This window comes from Chlamydotis macqueenii, chromosome 1 (assembly GCF_036417535.1).
Source record: "Chlamydotis macqueenii isolate bChlMac1 chromosome 1, bChlMac1.mat, whole genome shotgun sequence".
Taxonomy (NCBI): Eukaryota; Metazoa; Chordata; class Aves; order Otidiformes; family Otididae; genus Chlamydotis; species Chlamydotis macqueenii.
In genome coordinates, this window is record NC_141556.1 from 55,768,230 (window position 1) to 55,786,235 (window position 18,006).

General features: G+C 42.3%; 1 protein-coding gene across 1 annotated transcript; it reads right to left on the minus strand.

Annotated features, from left to right (window-relative positions):
- Positions 1-262: 262 nt before the first annotated feature.
- Positions 263-17,969, minus strand: ADSL (adenylosuccinate lyase). Its single transcript, XM_086752596.1, has 13 exons — positions 17,756-17,969; positions 13,064-13,267; positions 11,870-11,914; positions 11,043-11,122; positions 8,558-8,729; positions 8,210-8,256; positions 7,730-7,820; positions 6,825-6,894; positions 5,668-5,815; positions 3,538-3,628; positions 2,935-3,024; positions 699-875; positions 263-407 (listed from the first exon to the last, which is right to left on the minus strand). Exons 1-13 carry the CDS (start codon positions 17,909-17,911, stop codon positions 321-323), a joined length of 1,458 nt encoding a protein of 485 aa, XP_086608722.1. The 5' UTR covers positions 17,912-17,969; the 3' UTR covers positions 263-320.
- Positions 17,970-18,006: the final 37 nt, after the last annotated feature.

Genomic DNA, 18,006 nt, shown 5'->3' on the forward strand with positions numbered 1-18,006 from the left:
ACTGCTCTTCAACAAGTCAGGCAGCACCTGGCATTGCTCTTTAAACAGCTGTCAGTGCTCTCTGCAAGCGGCCAATGAAAGGTACTCTGATAAAGTTAACTTGTCACAGTCAAGCGTTTCTCAGTAACTCGGCACACAATAGGCGGAGGCTTGATTAAACAGCAGACAAAGAATGAAAAGCCCATCTGGAATCAAGGTGGCTGTAAGCTCTAGGGGTTAAATGTACTGTAGAGAACCAAAATAACATGACACAGTAAACAGACCTGGTTCAATAAGGCTTTTATTATCTTCCTCTACCCACACACCTTTCCAGAATATTCCTAAAGTGCCAGCTCAATTTTCCCACCCATCTTGCTTTGGTATGGAATCAGCGCTGGTCGAACCTCCTCCTTCAGAAACTTTGCCACCTATTCAAGAAAGATGGGGAAAGAGAAAATTAGTAAGAGAAAGGGTTCCCTCCTCCTCCCCATTCAGACATGCTTGTCTCACTGGGGTCTCTGTTTCACAGAGACACCCAGCAGCCTGATACGCCCAGGGTCAAAAATGTGAAGCCCAAGGAAAACAAAAGAGAGAAATGTGTCTGCCTTAGTAGTATGGGCAGAGGACGTGTACGCTCTCTGGCACACAAGAGGATGCAGGATTAAACAACACATTGCATTACAACCTGTAACACCTGCAGCCTCTTCCCTCTACTCTACCTGCTGTGGAGCACGCCCAGTGAAGGAGGAGGGATCCAACAGGCTTTCAAGTTGTTTATGGATAGGGCTGAAGTAAGGATCACCACGGACACGGGCTATGAAGTCATTATCACCCCCTTCCTGTTTCACAACAGCAGCTGCTTGCTGGGAGAGAACGCGAATCTTCTCGTGGCAATCCTGTAGGAGCAGGGGGAAAAGGAGGGGAAAAGAAAAAAGTCACTCCATTGCTACTAACAGCACACGTTCATCCCACTCACTTGTGCAGGAGGGAAAAACATCAAAGCGTACTGCACTGGAAGCATACAAATGAGAGACAGCTTGGACTGCAGTGTCTCGTATACCACTCTATAAAACCAAGATTTTCTTCATCCTCCCACATCTGCGCTTTGAGGCGAGAACAGTCTGAATGACACATACGTTCCCTGTTCAACTATACCACAAAGTTACGACACTGGAATCCTTTACACTTCTTCAAATTCCCCAAATACTCTTAGGAGTCATTACAGGATTTTTTTTAGTTGTAAAAAACGTAAAACATCTACAGAGTTGGAAAAGGGAAAAGAAAAGAACCTGTCCAACTTAACAAGCAGTGAGACTATGTAAACCATGGCTTACATAAGGATAGACTGGAGGAAATAAAACCCTTAAAAACCTGAGTGCCTTAAAGACATTCTCTCCCAAAGAACCCTCACACAGCACTAAGACTGGCAAAACCCTTATAACAATTTTTCTGAAAGACTTCCTAATCCCTTAACTTCCTGTGGAAACAATCTGCAAAAACAAAGGAATGCAACTGTATTCAGGGACCGCCTGCAAAATCAGATGCTGCCATGCTGGCCCTAAAATACAGTCGTGGCTGTATTTACAGCCATGTAAGAATCTTCTCCTCAAATGTATTATCCTTGGTCTGCCTCCAATTAGGAGGAAAATTATCTCCCGTTTCTTCTTTCCTCCATCCAAATGCTACCTTGCATCAGCACTGACCTGACTTGTGTGAACAGATCTGTCTTCTGGATGTTTAGGGGAGAGAGCTGTTTAATAGTGAGGAAAGGAAGTGAATTTCTATGCTATGAGGTGGGAAAGCATAGAAAATGTGCTGTTCCAGAGTTCACAGCAAATTAAAATGGAACACACTAATGTGAATAAGAACAGATCTTTTAAGTGTACTAAACTCTCTAGATTTGTAATTAAACAGCACCAGAAAGAAGTTAGACCAATAACAAACACAAATTTAATTTGCTCTTCAATGTAATGGAAATAGAGATGAGTGTTTAGGTAAGTACAGGATACTTTAGAAACAGAATTAGCTGAAAAGATAATGAAACTTAACCACATGATGTGACCCTTAATATGTTTAGTTAGCTTACTGACCAATGCAGTGACAAACATCAGAGACACAGCGGGGGCAGGGGGAAGGATGTTTCCTGACTAGCATCATGAGTGAGTTGCCAGAATTGTTTCAGATAACTAGAACCACACATCCTACTAAAAGCTTCTAGCAAACCCCGCCGCTATTGCTATATTGCAAGTTCAACTTTTGTCCCTGATGTGAAAATAATCATAGAAGGAAAAAGCACTATCTAAAGGTAAGTGAAAATACGTTGCTTTATTAAGATGTAAATTTGATTATCAGTTTAAGACTGAATTGTGAAATTAAATAGCAAGGAAATAGAATCTAATTGTGCCTGGATTTATTTACTAACAAAACCATTTTATTTCAGTTTGCTTGGACACAGAAAACTGAATGAAGACCATAAACAAAGTTAATAATAAAAAGTACAATACTGAATTAGGGAAGAGTGACACATGAATGAATGGTTCAGAATGTTTTTTCATTAACAGCACTGATTCATTCTTTCAATTTAGAAGGTAGCCAACTGCCAACATGTTCCATGTAAAGAAGCCTGGCCTGTGTTCCAAGTTCCTTCAAACATTTACAAAAGCAAAACGCCCACGAGTATCTAATATAAAAATAGGTCTTCCCTCTTCTCCAGCACAGACAGCGAGATTAGCTCAAACACACAGTGTTCCTAACAGAAAATACGGATCTCCCCAACTGCTCTCTCCTCAGAGAGCAGAGTCTGGCTTTGCAGCATTAGTGTAGTGTTAATAACTCCGTAGGAGTAGGTGGAAAACACAGAAAGGTGAGATAGTCAGGAGAAGAGTCCAAGTACTTTTGTTTCTCAGGAGTGAAATGCTAGGCAGTGAAGAAAGGTATTTTTGACTGCATTTGTACCTGACGATTGCCCCCTGCTTTCACCATTGCCATGATTATATTCTCTGTGGCCATGAATGGCAGCTCCTGCCGGATCCTCCTCTCAATCACCTTAAGCAAAAACAAACGAACAAAACGAAAAAAAAAACAGAAGGAAAAAAAAAAAGGGAGACAAAAAAGAAACAGCATTGTAGTAATTCTGTAGACCACTGGGACTCCTAGTGAAGCTTTCCTCTCCCTTTGAATCTCCAGGACTGGACAATGATGCAAAGATAATTTATCTTTTTGAACTTAGCTCTGGAAACCCAGGTATTGAGGCTGATAACACTTAGAAGCTATGTCTTGTAAGGGACGTTACTGTGTAAAAGATGTGCAATGGATTTTTTTTTTTTAACCTGTAGGTAAGTTACTGTATGAAATCTGCCTTGAGAGTATCTATCTTATCTTCAACAAGTACCCTTTCATGTCTGTCCTGCAAACATTGAGAATATAGTGAGAATGGAAAGCACAATTCAGAAACCGTTTGAACTAACAGATAAAAATGTAATCCTTTGAGTGGGGGGATTTTTATACACTTTGGCATAGTTGCAGCTATGCAGCCGCACGCATTATCTCCTGCTTTACCTTTGGATATACCACAAGTCCCTCGGAGATATTCTGCAGTGTACTCAGAATGATGTCAGCTGTGAGGAAAGCCTCAGCAAGGCACACGCGCCTATGAAACACACATACCCAGGGCCCCAGTTAGCAATGAAGCCATGTTCCAGCCTACCTCAGATCCAGCTCTTTAGTTTTCGTAAATAATTCTGTAAATAGCATTACCGTGGCCCTGGAACCGTTCTCCCTATGGGTGTTTTTTGTTGCTTAAACATCACAACCAGGAAAGCATCTCATAGCAGGAACATCTCGTAGGAACATCTCATAGCAGTAGCTCTCAAGCTGGGGAGAAGGTAGGGTTTTTTTTTTTTTCCTTTTTTTTTTTCCTTTTTTTTTTTTTTTGTCAGTACAGAGAGAAAGGAGGAAGAGAAAGGGTAAAGGCACAGACAGAAAGCTCCAGGATAGTTCAGTGATCACACAGCTATGAAAGTGGGCAGCAATTTACAGAGCTACCAAACACATGAGACCATCTTCCCCTGTGTCTTGTGTTGCCTTGTCTACTGATCCTGCCCCTCCAGGAGTAAGACATGCTGCACACTCATGCTGTGCCTAGCTGTGCTCAGCAGGGAACTTCCAAAGTGATCCATGCATTTGGTGAGGCTTCCTCCAAGAGACCAGCTCCTAGTCACAAAGGAGGCTCCTGACAAAAAAGGAATGACAAAAAGGAAAGAAGGGAAAGGAGAGGAGTAGTGGGGACTGAGTTGTATTGGGCAAAAGGCTCTGCATCACAGTGCAGCAATTACAGCACCATCCATCTGTGGCAGCAGTGCCTGGCCCATTCTAAACTGTGATCTTTTAAAATACACAAGTACTTGAATCTTGTGCTACATTTAAGGCCCCCTATTCTATCACACTCTCTTCAAAGGATTTTGCTGTTTTGTAGGTTGATTGCATTTTCTCTGGCTTGCACTAATTTCAAAACACTATATATAGCTTTAACAAGAAAAATCCAAGGCGCAGATTTTTAAAATTGGATTACAAAGTGGACAAATGACCCCTTCTATTAGATGAGGTGAAAATAAAATTTGAAACATTCCAGTACATCTCTCAGCACGTGGTAGCTATTAGGAAAGAAATACACCATATCAACCAGTATCCAATTTCTTAAACTTATATTGTTTTCTGCTGCCTATGCAGCTATTTTCTTAACAAGACAAGCAGCTGTGGAGTGAAGTCCTTTTGGGAAAAGATCTACGCTTTCACAAAATCTTATGCAGACATTATGTTTGTGGAGATATTTTAAAAATAACATTCTCATCAATGATCTTAACACTAGTCTATAGCCAAAACTGCCATTGTTCATTGTTCCACAAGCCCCATATCTTAGAAATCTAAAGATTCTAAGATTTTTGGAGATCAAATTCTGCAACAGAACACTATTTTGAAATGAAAACATTTCAAAGGTAAATATGAGCTTTATGCAAATTTAATATTAACTAGAAGATAGAAGCATTGCATTTAATTGCTGTAATTTACTTGATAATAATTATAGATAACTTCTCATCTCAAAATAGTCATAATGAAGAACTAGAAAACAAAGCAAAGTTTGCTGTGCAATGTCTAAAAGACATGCACAGGTTTTCATGAAACATTACTTAAAAAAAATAATGTTTCTGCTCTTTCTTTGCGATCTGAACTACTTGTAAATAGATGAATATAAGTTTTGTTATATTATTTGGAGGGTTAAGGGATTATAGATAAAATGTTTAATTATTCTTAAAGAAGTGAAGAGGAGCAGGATAAAAAAAAAAACCACATTTAAAACAGACAGGGAGGAATATTTGAGAAATTTGAGTATTGTTATGCTATGCTGTTGAAACAGGAAGACTACAAGAGCAATTTATTACCATGGCTTCTGCACCCCTCCCTCTCTCTGCTGGTTTACCTTGCAGAAGATCTTGACGTTAAAAACACCTAACAGTTTTCATCTGATCTTAGAGAGGAAACCAGTTTGCAGTCTCTAGATTCTATTGAGACTGCTTTTCATCAAGGTGGTAACTTGTGGTTTTAGTTTAAAAATAGTATTTTCTAAATACATCAAAGGACCTCCCTGCACAAGACCTTCTGAAATTGCTGCACTGCACGATCTAAACAAACCTGTTGGCACTGTCATCCAACGTTCGCTCAAACCACTGCACAGAGGCTGTTTGGAGGGGGTCCAGCACCAGAGTCATCAGGTGTCGAGCCAGGCTGCAGCAGCGTTCTGAACGCATTGGATTCCTCTTGTAAGGCATAGCACTTGAACCTGTGAAAGCAGAAAGTGTGATGGAAACAGGACATAGAAGTAGTGCATTCAGGAAGGAGAGATGACAGTCCTCCTCCAGATAAGAAAAATGATATTTTGGATGAAAGCCTCAAAACATAATGATTTTCTAAGGACAAAATGGAATAACAGAAAATGACACCACCACACTTCCCCTTCAGATTTGAAACATCCAAATGTGGGGAGAAAAAAAAAACTGAGAGCATATTTTGCAATTCTCCAAAACAGAAGTAGTACTACCATATAAAAAGAAGAAATGGACTTCATTTTTAATGCAGTATTTAGCACCATCTCTCTAGGCTACCCATGGCAACTTCAGCAGTGCTCAAGACCACATCTGCTCAGTAACATTGTCCTTCAAAGTCAGGTACTGATATTGCTGCCCATTGCTCTGGTGAACAGATATCAAAACCAACCACAGAATGCAGATACGACTAAGGCTTAATTTGCCAGTTCAATCTTATGCAACTATTTAGGGTGCTTGCTGAACTTTCTTCCAGCCAAGAGCCAAAACTCAGCATTTCCTTCTCCCCTTTTACCAATGTCAAAATCACATCATTGGTATTCTTCTGGCAAGTGTCCAGCCTAGTTTAATTGTTCCAAATTTGTCTGTTTATGAAGACCAAAACGCTGACTCAAGCTGAAAACCCACAGCTCCAGTTAACTTCATGAGGAATGGAAAACACTAAGTACTCCTCAGACCCAAGTCTTCCTCTGTGGGGAATACATGACTGCTTCTGCTCTCCCCCCAGACCCAGGAAGCGCAGGAATACAAATTTGATTTTAATTACTTAATATCCAGAAATCTTAGGGTAAAGTGCCTTTTTTTCTTTTCCCCTTTAAAAAAGGACCCCAGAATACTAACAATGTCAAACCTTAGTTAATTTAAAACAACTTCTGTCAGTGACATTTCTAAGTTTGCTCAAGAGGCTTCACCAACGTAAATGCAAAGACACATACACTGGTCCAAGAAATGTCTCCCATCTCTTACCAATCTGGTCTTTCTCAAAAGGCTCCTCTATCTCCTTCAGGTTGGCCAAAAGACGAATGTCAGTACAAATCTAGAAAAAAGCCCAAGAAATTAACAAACAGAACCAAACTAATGCACACCAATATATACTCCTGTTAGTGTTCTCAGAGAACTGTTTGCATCTGTGTCTGAGAAGTAAATTGGGAACACAGTGAAAATTAAAAAAAAAGAAAAAACATGTTAAAAAAATCATACTTCCTGGTCTATAAACGCCAGTCAAGAAAGCATAAGGAAAAAAAGATGTCCACTGTACTAGAATAGGACTCCAAGAAGGGCAAATGTTTGCAGGGAATGGAAGATATACCAGGAGAGAACACAGTGACAATGCATAACAAAATTACACAGTGATTTGCAAACACAGATAATGTGTGCTCACTGAACCAGCCAGCCTACAAAACTAAACCAGAAGAAAATACCACAGATCACTTTAGCACAGGAGGAGCAGCAAGGGAACAGAGATAAATCAATGAAAAGAATCCACAAGGACAGAGAGAATAACACCATTATTAGAGAAGCAATTAACTAGGGGCAAATGGTGAAATTTAAAAACTCATACACCACCAGGAAAGACATTTACTCTAATTGGATCAATTTAGCATAGATTAGACTAATATCTGGCATGGGATTTGTTAACCCGTCTTAGCAAATCTACTGAGCAGATCCTTTATTTGCCACTGGTCTTAAGATTTTTGAGGTCTGACTGCCAGGCATGTACCCAGCAGTGAATTTCCACGATCATAGAGAATAGCTGAATAACCAACACCAATTAACATTTCTTGAGAAAAGCATTCTGCAGCATGAGCACCTTCACCTTAAGATCTAAAATGTTTCCCCCGCTTCCTGATGTACACAAATAGGGCGCTCACCTTGTGTATAGACGCCCCCAGACTGGCCAGCACAGACAGGACTTCAATATCCACCTTGCGACTATAGGTCTGCCCTGTGACCATATAAGACCTAGAAGTAAGCACAGAAGTTGAGTGCTCCAGACACATACAATTGTACCGCAAGACTTTGAGCAAGGAGTGACACGGCTCTAAAGGGGAGGGCTCTCATTCTGCCCTGATGAGAACAACTTTGGATGCAGGCCATCAATTCTGGGCAGCACACAGATGGACAGAAAAAAGCAGAGGAAAAATGGACAGCCGTGCTTTGACAGGGAGACAGTGGCCTATTTAGGAGGTGAAGTTTCCTGTGGGAAGCTGCAACTGGGGACGGAAGATGGCAAGGGGAGATAAGTCAACAACAGCACAAATGTCAGTTCAGCAGCTAGTAGAATCTGGGCCAACACAGACAGCAGGAATTACACTTTGATAACATCGTGACTAAGTGTGCTTGTTACATACCGCTTAAATCCTGCCTTCGCAGTCACTAATCTATCCAGCTCTTCAACCTTAGGATGAAAAAAAAAACAAAACAAGAGCTCAGAATGCAACAACTCAGTAAGATCCGCAACAGCAAAAAAATCTTTTGCTTTTCTCAGTTTGCTGTCAACAAATGTTACACTTGCTGAGAAGCACCCCCTCCCCAAATTCTGCTCGCTTTCACACGGGGCCTTGTCAGTGGGCCCCAGAGGGATTGCAGTGCCCTTGTGAATTTGATGCCAAAATCTCCATATTCCCCCAAACAAAATAGCATTCCAGAGGGGAGAATTGTCAAGACTGCAAGTCTACACCCTGGGCTGTCTGACTTACTTTACTATGGTCTCCCTCAAAGAGCTGCAAGAAGCTGGCTTGAGTGCCAGTGGTGCCTTTTACACCCCGAAAGCGCAGGTCATCCCGAGCCCGCTCCAGGTTCTGCAGGTCCATACACAAGTCCTGTATCCACAAGCAGCAGCGTTTCCCCACAGTGGTGAGCTGTGCAGGTCTGAAAACAACCAACAACAGAGTGCAACTCATTGACAATTTGCACAATAACTCCACAAGGACCACACTTTGCTGACCAGTCTACTGTTCACGGCAAGACCTCCTTGCAGGTTGGTGTCTCTGCCTCCTCTGAGCAGAAATTTAAAAGATCTGGTTTATGCAGGATGATGTAACAGCACATATATATCACCAGTAAATGGTACTGGTTTCTTTTCAGGAATTAGATGTAATTACAACAAGAGAAAACAGTAATTGCAGTTTCTGTATGTGTTAAGAAACACCTGAGAATGGGCATCTGAAGGTGTTGCACTACTACAGCTTTTAAGAGTTTCTTAAGGAGAAGTGACTGGAGGCTCACAGAACATCTAAACCGAGTTTCACGGCGTTTTTCCAGAACCCCGTTAAGCGGTAAAGCCCCGGTCAGGGTGACGCCCGGCCCGGCCTCCCGGGCTCCCGCTTCCCGCCGCGGCGGCTCCGCTGGCGGAGGGCGCCCCCTGCCGGCCCGCGCCGCGCCCGAGGCTCTGCCCGCAGCAGGGAGAAGCCGGGGGAGCTGGGAGAAACGGGGGTGCGTCTACCCCACACCCTAATTCTGCTCCCTCAGGGCGCAGGGGGCATCCTGGCTAACGTACAGCTCACTGGTGTCAAATTCTCAGAGCGGAAACACCTGTGTACGTGTTCCGATTTTAAATTATTTCTCTAAAGCGCTGTTCCTTTTTATTTATAAAAACGCATTCCTCAGCCTCTGGGCAAACGTGCAATAATTAACAATACTCTCAGGCAGTATTTTTTGTAAGACCTTGAAATAAATATCTGCATCTTCAACCACACCACCCCCTGCAAATTCTTTGAGGAGAAAATTGGAGTGTTACGCAGAACCTGGAAGTTGAAATATTTCAAATTATCCACATGAACTCCAAAGACAACCTCTATACTATTTCAGAAAAGCATATGCACATGAATAAGGTGCTCTGGATTCAAGCTCAGACATAAAAAGGAAGCACATGAGATTGGAAGCAGGGATGGGTGATCTGGGAGGAATACAGAGAAACTGCCCAACAGTGCAGGGATGAGGTTAGAAAAGCCAAAGCCCACCTGCAGTTTAATCTGATGGGGGATGTGAAAGGCAAAAAAGAGAGGCCTCTGCAAGTACGTAAGCAGCAAAAGGAAGGGTAGGGAAAATATGGACCTGTTCGTAAATGGGGCTGCTGACAAAGGACACAGAAAAGGCTGAGGTATTAGTACCTTCTTCACCTTAGTTTTTATTACTTTGCCTTGCATACACTTCTTGAACACTCCTTTGTACTCTTTCCAAAAGCCAAGATGAAACTAAGCCCAGAGGATACCCCTCCAAAAATCTGTAAACGAAGAGGGTCCTAGGACTAGAGCTGATTGAACTGACATAGCATATACAGCAAGACAATGACTCAGAGACCTGACCTGATGCCCTCACTCTCCTTTGGGAGAAATTTTAAAGTGCCAGACACCGAGTCTGACATGACCTGTGCTTAATTTCCCTGCCTCCGGTGTTCCGTATCACCAGGGTAGAAGACCCAGGCTTACCTCAAGGTGTACAGTTTAATGTCTCTGAAAGCAAACTGTCTTTGTGAAGCAGCAGATCAATCTACCTCAACAACAGACCTATCCAGATCTCGCTGTCCTTTGACTCAACAGTCTGCCTAAAAATACTCTATTCTCTTCCTATCTTAAAAGAAGTCAATGTCAGAAGTGCTGCACAAGAAGTAGAAGTTTCTCAAGAGACAGTAAATAGTATCATCCTATTAAACTGAAGAAATTCTTCCTGATTTTTCCCAAGGATCCATATACAGATGTATGAACACTGATGGATTCTGAATAATCACTTTAGAAGAAAGCTTCAGCTATAGTGACAGAGTAGCTGTAATAACAAGCAGCCAGTAACAAACCTTTCTAAGCTGCAGCTGAAACTAACTAAACTGACAGAAGAACAAACATAAAGAAAATGTGACTGGAAGACAGGCTTGCTGCAATTCCCAGTCATGCTTTTTGAAACAGCCCAGAGTATACAAAACTATGTTTGCTGAGAAGTCATTCCTTATGGACCTGTGTTAAAACAGCTACTGACAGCTAGACAAAGCACCAGTTCAATTTCCTGAGACAAGGCTGGAGTTCGGCACATACTCCTTTTCTCAACTACCAACAATGTCTTGAAGACATCTGGCAGTACCAACTACCACTGGTCAGAGACAGGGAAAAGAAGGATGAAAAAAAGCAGCAGCAGGTCAATTTAACCGAAGCACAGCCAATAAAGTGAAAGCAAAGGCTGATGGCTACTTACTGGTAGTGAGTGAAGCCCAGAGTAGGCAGGGCAGCATACTTCTCAGCAAAGTCGGCCAGCCGGCTGATCACCCTTGCGAGCTGGTGGATGCAGGAAGGACAGAAAAGAGACAGAGTGAGAAGAAAAAAAAAAAAAAAAAAAAAAGGCAGAAGCTAGCATGCTTAAGCACAACACTACTGTGCGAAAAAGGGGAGGGAAGCAACTGTGCAATCCTTGAATACCCCCCTCTAAGTGTAGAATACGCTGTGCTTCATTTTATCAGGGCATGTACATAATTATTACTTGCTACAAAACTCAAGCAACAGATGATACAAGTGGCTGGACTTCAGCTCAAACCAAGCCAGTCCTCGTGTCCAACCCAAGGTTATAGCTGGTTTATCCCTTGGGTGTAACCGACACATTTACAGTTCAGGGCAAATTGGGTGCCAAGACACTCAGGTTGGACAGACAACACTGCACTACACTCTCACTAGATTTGACCTCAGAAAATTTTATTATATAGCTTCTTGAATGCTGACACTCCTAGAAATATAGTTAAGGGGATGCCTAAGCTGAGTCTGAGAGCAACACAGTTGTTTTCTGAAACTAGTACCTGTGGCACGGATAAACAAGGAGTTGCTTATATTTCCCACGGTGAGCAAAGAAGCTTTGGGGAAAGACTTAGGAAAGGAAAGGAAAATAACTTCTCCCTTCCTTGAGAATAACCCAAACAGTCAGCTTCCCCTAGCTTCCTAGCAAGGCCTAGGAAAATCCATGTTAAACACAGGCTATTCACAGGACATCAGTGCTGCCCACTTCTGAGACACTGTACGCAACTGCCTTCTCACCTTGGGTAGCAGCAGGTTAAATCCATCACGGAGGACAATCAGATCCTGAAAGAAGCAAAGAAAGAAAGTTTAGGCCATGTCTGACCATCACTCGTCCAGTCTGAAGGACCAGATGTAACAGCTTCTCTCAGAGGGGATACAGATAATTAATTGTCTGCTCAGACAAAAAAACTGTCTGCTCAGAAGTCTCATATAATGAAAGCTCTGCTTCCTTCTTGCACTAGAACTTGCAGTGAACTTGCTTATGGCAAAAATGTTGGATCCATCTTTGCTCCTTCTATCCACAGAAAGTCACACTGTGCAACAGAAGACCCATTTCCACTGACTGGGTATGAACAACTATTTTGGGATACTCCTGATGCCCATGGAATGACGGACTAAATCATTCATCTCAAATGGAAAATACAGGCAGTGTAGCCTAAAGGCAGCAGGAAAAGTAAGTAGCCTGATCATTTTTACTCCTCCATTTGAGACTGAGGTACAGCTAGGTGCCAAGCGTCACAAGGAAAGTGGTATTACCTAAAAGTGAAACAGGCTTGCAAAGGAGTAGGGTAAAAATAATCACGCAGTAACTTCTTGTACAACAAAAGTGGATGTGAAGTTGCAGTGACTTGGACACTGGTGAACAGCAATATATACTGAAAAATTAGGCTTTAGTTTGCACTCAGTTTTAGACAGGTTTTTCCCAAACATTTTACAATTCTGTAGAACAGTGGTCCCTCCTTTTTCAGTTAACGTATTTATGCATTCTCTGGGTCACTGAAAAGCTTTATTTGCTCTGAGTTAATACAGGAGTTCCAAGCAGCAGTTAAAAGCTCACGAGCTGTGTATACCAAAAATGGCCTTGTTTTCTAAGTCAGTGAACTCTTGTCCCGTGGCACAACTCACAGTTCACACATTTCTGCATGTCTTTGCAACTCACAATCTCTTACTTCCTTGAGTATTTAACATGCAAGCAGAGCTTAGGGAACAGTTAGTTTCCAGACATATCTTGCTTTGCATCAAAAGAAAGAAGGCAAGAGGAGCTTGCCTTCCCAGGGTAGCTAGAATAAAGGGGAATTAATTTCAACAGTAAAACTAACAGAAGTGTCCCAAAAATCTGTGTATTATTAATTTATAAAGAGCCATCAAGCAAGTGATTGTAGCTTTGTTTCACTCAGCTCTGCAGGCAGAAAATTGAAAATGTTATATTACCGTATTATCCCCTACGTAACAGGAAGTTGCTCCAAGGTGAATGATGGCTGCAGCTTTTGGACAGCAGTGGGCAAAGGTGTGAACGTGGGCCATCACATCGTGACGCAGCTTCTTCTCTTCCTCTGCTGCCATCTTGAAGTCAATGTTGTCCAGATTTGCTTCCATCTCCTGTATCTGCTCATCTGTGATAGGAAGCCCCAGTGACTGCAAGGTGAAAATAATTTTCTATTTCTTTTCGCCTTTAAGAGACAATCCAAATTAAGACAGAAGCTGTTTAGATAATTTAGTCCCATGTGACATCTCAAGGAAACATGACAATATGCCAAAATCAAAAGCTGTAACAGCAAGTGGTTTTGTTCTAGCATTCTCCAATCTTTTCCAACAGGATAGGACAGTGTTCATGCTTAGCTGTTCCTCTTGGGCTTCATACTTCCCCCAGTCATTTATCATCCCTGTGACAACTACGAAAACTAGACACATGGGGAAAAGTGACATAAAAATAATATAGCTTTAACTTCTTTTAATGACATTTACCCTTTGGGTAAAGAACAAACCACCTACCATGTAACAAGCCAGCTTGTATCAGGAAGAACTCTTTGGATCACAACTAGACATACACAGCTGCAAACAGCAGGTTTAGAACATATGGAAAGGTACGTACGTTTTTACCTTTCCAAAAGTCCTAAAGTCCTTCATCTCAGTCTGAATCTGGAAGCTTGGGAAATCAGTTACTCGATCTGGAAGTAGGAGATAAATGCTCCTAGTTCATATTTAAAAATATTTGCTAAACTTTTTCAGCAAGCTGACTTAAAAACAGGGTAAGGTATCAAAGCACAGAATTATACACTGGTATAACTGTTGCACAGCTCTATACTTGCACAAGCTAACTAAGCCAAGACAAATGTCATTTCCTGATGCTGAGAGTGTAAAAGTCTCACAATGAACTCGGCATTACTGCCTTTTCCTATTGTCTTGTGCATTAGTAATCAGAAGTCACCAGCCAGGAAGCTTCAAGGATACAAAGCATTTCAAAAGCTTGTTCTGTTCAGAATCAAACTGAGTGAAAAAATAAATGTTCTGCAGATGTGGAATGTGGAACTATAGAAGACAGCAAATGAAGCAGATGTGTCTTCAAGGTCCTCATCAGATAATTAGTACTCACACAACTTAAAATATGATGCTGCAAGTGTAATTACACAATTACGACTATCCACACGAACAGTACCTGGCCCTTGACTGCTGTCTTTGAGGTGTACTGAAAGCACACAGGCAACTCAGTAGGCAATACAGTTTTGTGCCAAGATTAAAATCTCACGCCTTGTCCACACATCTATGATCTGCTGGGAAAAGCTGACCGCAGTATGCAGCCATTGACAGCCATACCGAGAGGAAAGAAATAATCCCCAAGGAAAGGGACTACTTGTCATAGGAATACATGCAAGGTAGGGCAGTGCCAAGGCAAATGCTGTTCTTATGTGTCCACAAACATCACGTGAGGCCTCATCCCCATGAGTTTTTGCTGATACTGACAGTACCTCAGGAAGAAGGCAACTGAATATCCTTTAAACCTGTCTACCTAAGAAAACTAAGTAGGGAAACTAGTTGGGGGAGAACACTGAGTTTTCTCCAAAGTACTACAGGTCAGTGATGCACTCTCTAGGTCGTGCTTCTAAGGTGCCATTCCTCTGAGGCTGTTCCAATACTTTCACACGCCACTATAACGACTATGACTGTTTGTTCATCCCTGTTCCTAAAGGGCAGAGCACGGAATGTTTCCTGCAAACAGAACGAGATCACTGGATTGCTCATCTAATAAAGGATATCTAATAAAGAATATATGACAGAAAAATTATGAAACTTAAATTGGACAACAAAAAAAAATAGACTGAGGGCTACTATAGACTCTTACAAGAGAGAAAACATTCTGATTCCACATACACAAAACATTTTATTAGTCAGTGTGATGCTGCAGGACGTCAAAGCTACTTCTGCTAGAAGGAAGAAATGAAATTTGTACTTTCAAAAAACGTATTGTATAGGTCAAGAGCTCAAGATTTGGAAAAAAAGAACAAGGTATTAATAGAGGTATCATAATACAAATTATTTTTTGTTGCAAAAAATAAACTAGAGTTTTGGGATAGGTATGAACTCACACACTTCAGCTCTTAAACCAAACTTTAATGACTTCAGATGGGAAAAATATTAGTTTAAGGAGTTCTCTCTTACTAACCACACATTTTGCTGAGTCTCCTCTTTCAAACTCCTGGTACTACCTGCTGTAAGGAACAAAATACAAACCATAAAGATTTTCTCATTAATTCAGTTTACAGTGAAATAATTTTTCAGTTCTTATTTCACATATTCTAAGTGGACTACTCAAGAATTTCTCCGTAAGTAGGGTGAATACTGAAACCATTTACCTGGCCCTGTAATTTACCTAAAACTTTATTAATAAACTGCATGTCCCCTCTTTTACTACTTCCCTGCAACTTTCCAAAAATCTACGGTTAGATCTTCTTAATATTCTGATTTATTACAAAACAGGAGTAAATACTGCCCATAGTTCATTCATTACTTTTTTTTTTTAATTTATCCAAAAAATAAATGTTATCTATTTACAATAAGGATGACTGAAGAAACAACATAAAAATAGCTTGAAAGTGAGGATAAGTACTGGAGTAAATATTGCCCATAGTTCATTCATTAGGTTTTTTTGTTTGTTTGTGGTTTTTTTTTGTAATGCACCCAGAAAGAAATATTACGTATCTGCAAGAAGGAACCTGAGGAAACTGCTTGTATCTATCACCAACTGATCACTGACAGAGCTAACAGGTGCTGAAAGTAGCTGACTCTTCCTCTTTCAGTCTAGAGCTGACATCAGAAGACAAACTCCCCTGGAACGAGGAGACAGATAAAAATAGTGGTCTTCCTCTTCCTACTATGAAAAGGGTGCTCAAGAAATTGCAAGATCTATCTCTGCTTTCCGGGAAAAAAAACCTCTATGGCAACAGGAGGGAAAGGGTCAAGAGACATGGGAACCTCAAGTTCAGGGCTTGGGAGTGGAAATCCGTAAGTCCCACACTGGTTCTTTCAGCAGCTTGCTTTCTCCTGTTGGACAAGTTGTGCAAAGTGTTTTGTTCATGAACAGAAGAAAAAGTGATGATTACCTACTGGAATTGATATGACAGTGTTTAAATTATCATGCTTTGAACACGCAAAGCTCCTTAAACATGCATTCTTGGTAGCGACATACTAGATGGGATTTGCAGTCTGCTCACTCCAGCATCTCAACTGTGACAATACGGTATTTCAGAAGGTGACTCCTATTTAACACAGCTGTATAATTACATCTTCAGCTTCTAAACCATCACATTTGGTGCAGCAAACTATTGATGAGGCCGCTGTAGTGGTACGATCCTTGAATGGAGCAGGACCACCACTGCTTGTTCCTTCTCTACCCTTACACTAGCAGTAACAGCCAAGCCTACTGCTCGGACTGCATCCTAACAACCTCAGTACTTCAAAAATGGAAACTGAAGGACTCTGCACAAAACAATAGACAACTAGTGAGTGTGAAAGCTAAAGCTATCCTCTTCAGAAGACAGAGTGGTTTTGCGTGGTTTTTTTTTTTGTTTTTCAGGAACATCTTACAGTGTTTTCACAGTCAAAAACTTGATACGAGTCTTTATCTCAGTCACAAAGAATCAAGTTAGCGTATTGTAAAAAGTGACTGTAACAATAATTGTGACTAAGTAACAATAATTGGCTGCACGCATACCCCTTATTGGGACCAAATTCAAAATAAGGTTTAGGTTAAACTACATTTAAAAAATATTAACTCCATAGGCTCTACTAACACAACAGCTTACAATCACACAGACATACTCTCAGACTCTGCTTCCTAATAGCTGAATAGATACCAATCTTTTGTGCTATCAGGTTTGGGGTTTTTTTTGTGGTGCTCGGTCTGTCAGAAATATGGTAAGCATTTCTGGGGTAAGTGTTCTGCTTGCTTTGTCCAAAACTGAACTTATCTCAGAAATAAATGCTATCTAAGAACAACTGGCTGCAGATGAATGGGGTGGTCCAGCTGGCACAGACTGACAGCAATCTGATTGAACAGGAGAGCACATCTCATCAGTCACATCTCCTGAAAAGCAAACAGCCCAGCACTAGAGAAGGACACTGATGTTTGCTCTGAAGGCAACCTCCTCCCAAAAAAACCTGCTTAGGAAAGCTTTTACAGAACTGATTTCACAAAGAAGGCAAAAGTGCAAGGGGGAGGATATGAGGGCAGGAGAGCTGATTTGCTGAGGGATGACAGGTACGTGGAGGATTGCATACGAAGGGTTGTGTAAAAGTGGGATTGCACACTCACACCCCCCCTCCCCCGAAACACGCGAAGGGGCGCCTGAAGGCTGCTCCGGTCGGTTTTCTCCCGCTGACTCCGGGCCGCTGCTGGCTCTCGTTTCCCCAAGGGCAAGCAGCTCTGGGAAGGCGGCGACCGCGGGGTCCCGCGCCGCGGACACCCAACGAGCCGGGGCCGCAAAGTAAACGGCTCCAACCGCCACCCCCTCGCGCCGGCCCTCAGGGGTCACGGGCCGGGGGCGTGAAGACAGCTCCCCCCAGCCCACCCCGGGCCCAGCCCCCGTCGCTCGCCAGGGCAGGGAGGTGGCCCCGTCCCGCCGTTACCTTCTCAGCCTGGGCGAGATAGAGCCAGAGGCGGCGCCAGGTGCCGAACTTCTTCCTCTCGCTGAAGTTGAAGCCCATCTCGGCGCTGGCGTAGCGCGACACCAACGGAGAGCGGTAGCGGGCCAGCGGGTCCTCCTCGGCGCCGGGGCTCGCCATGGCAGCTGCGGCGAGGGAGCGATGGCTGCCACCCGGGGGCAGGGTGCCTGCCGGTAGCCCGGGGAAAGGGGAAAAAACGGCGTGCGGGCCGCCCC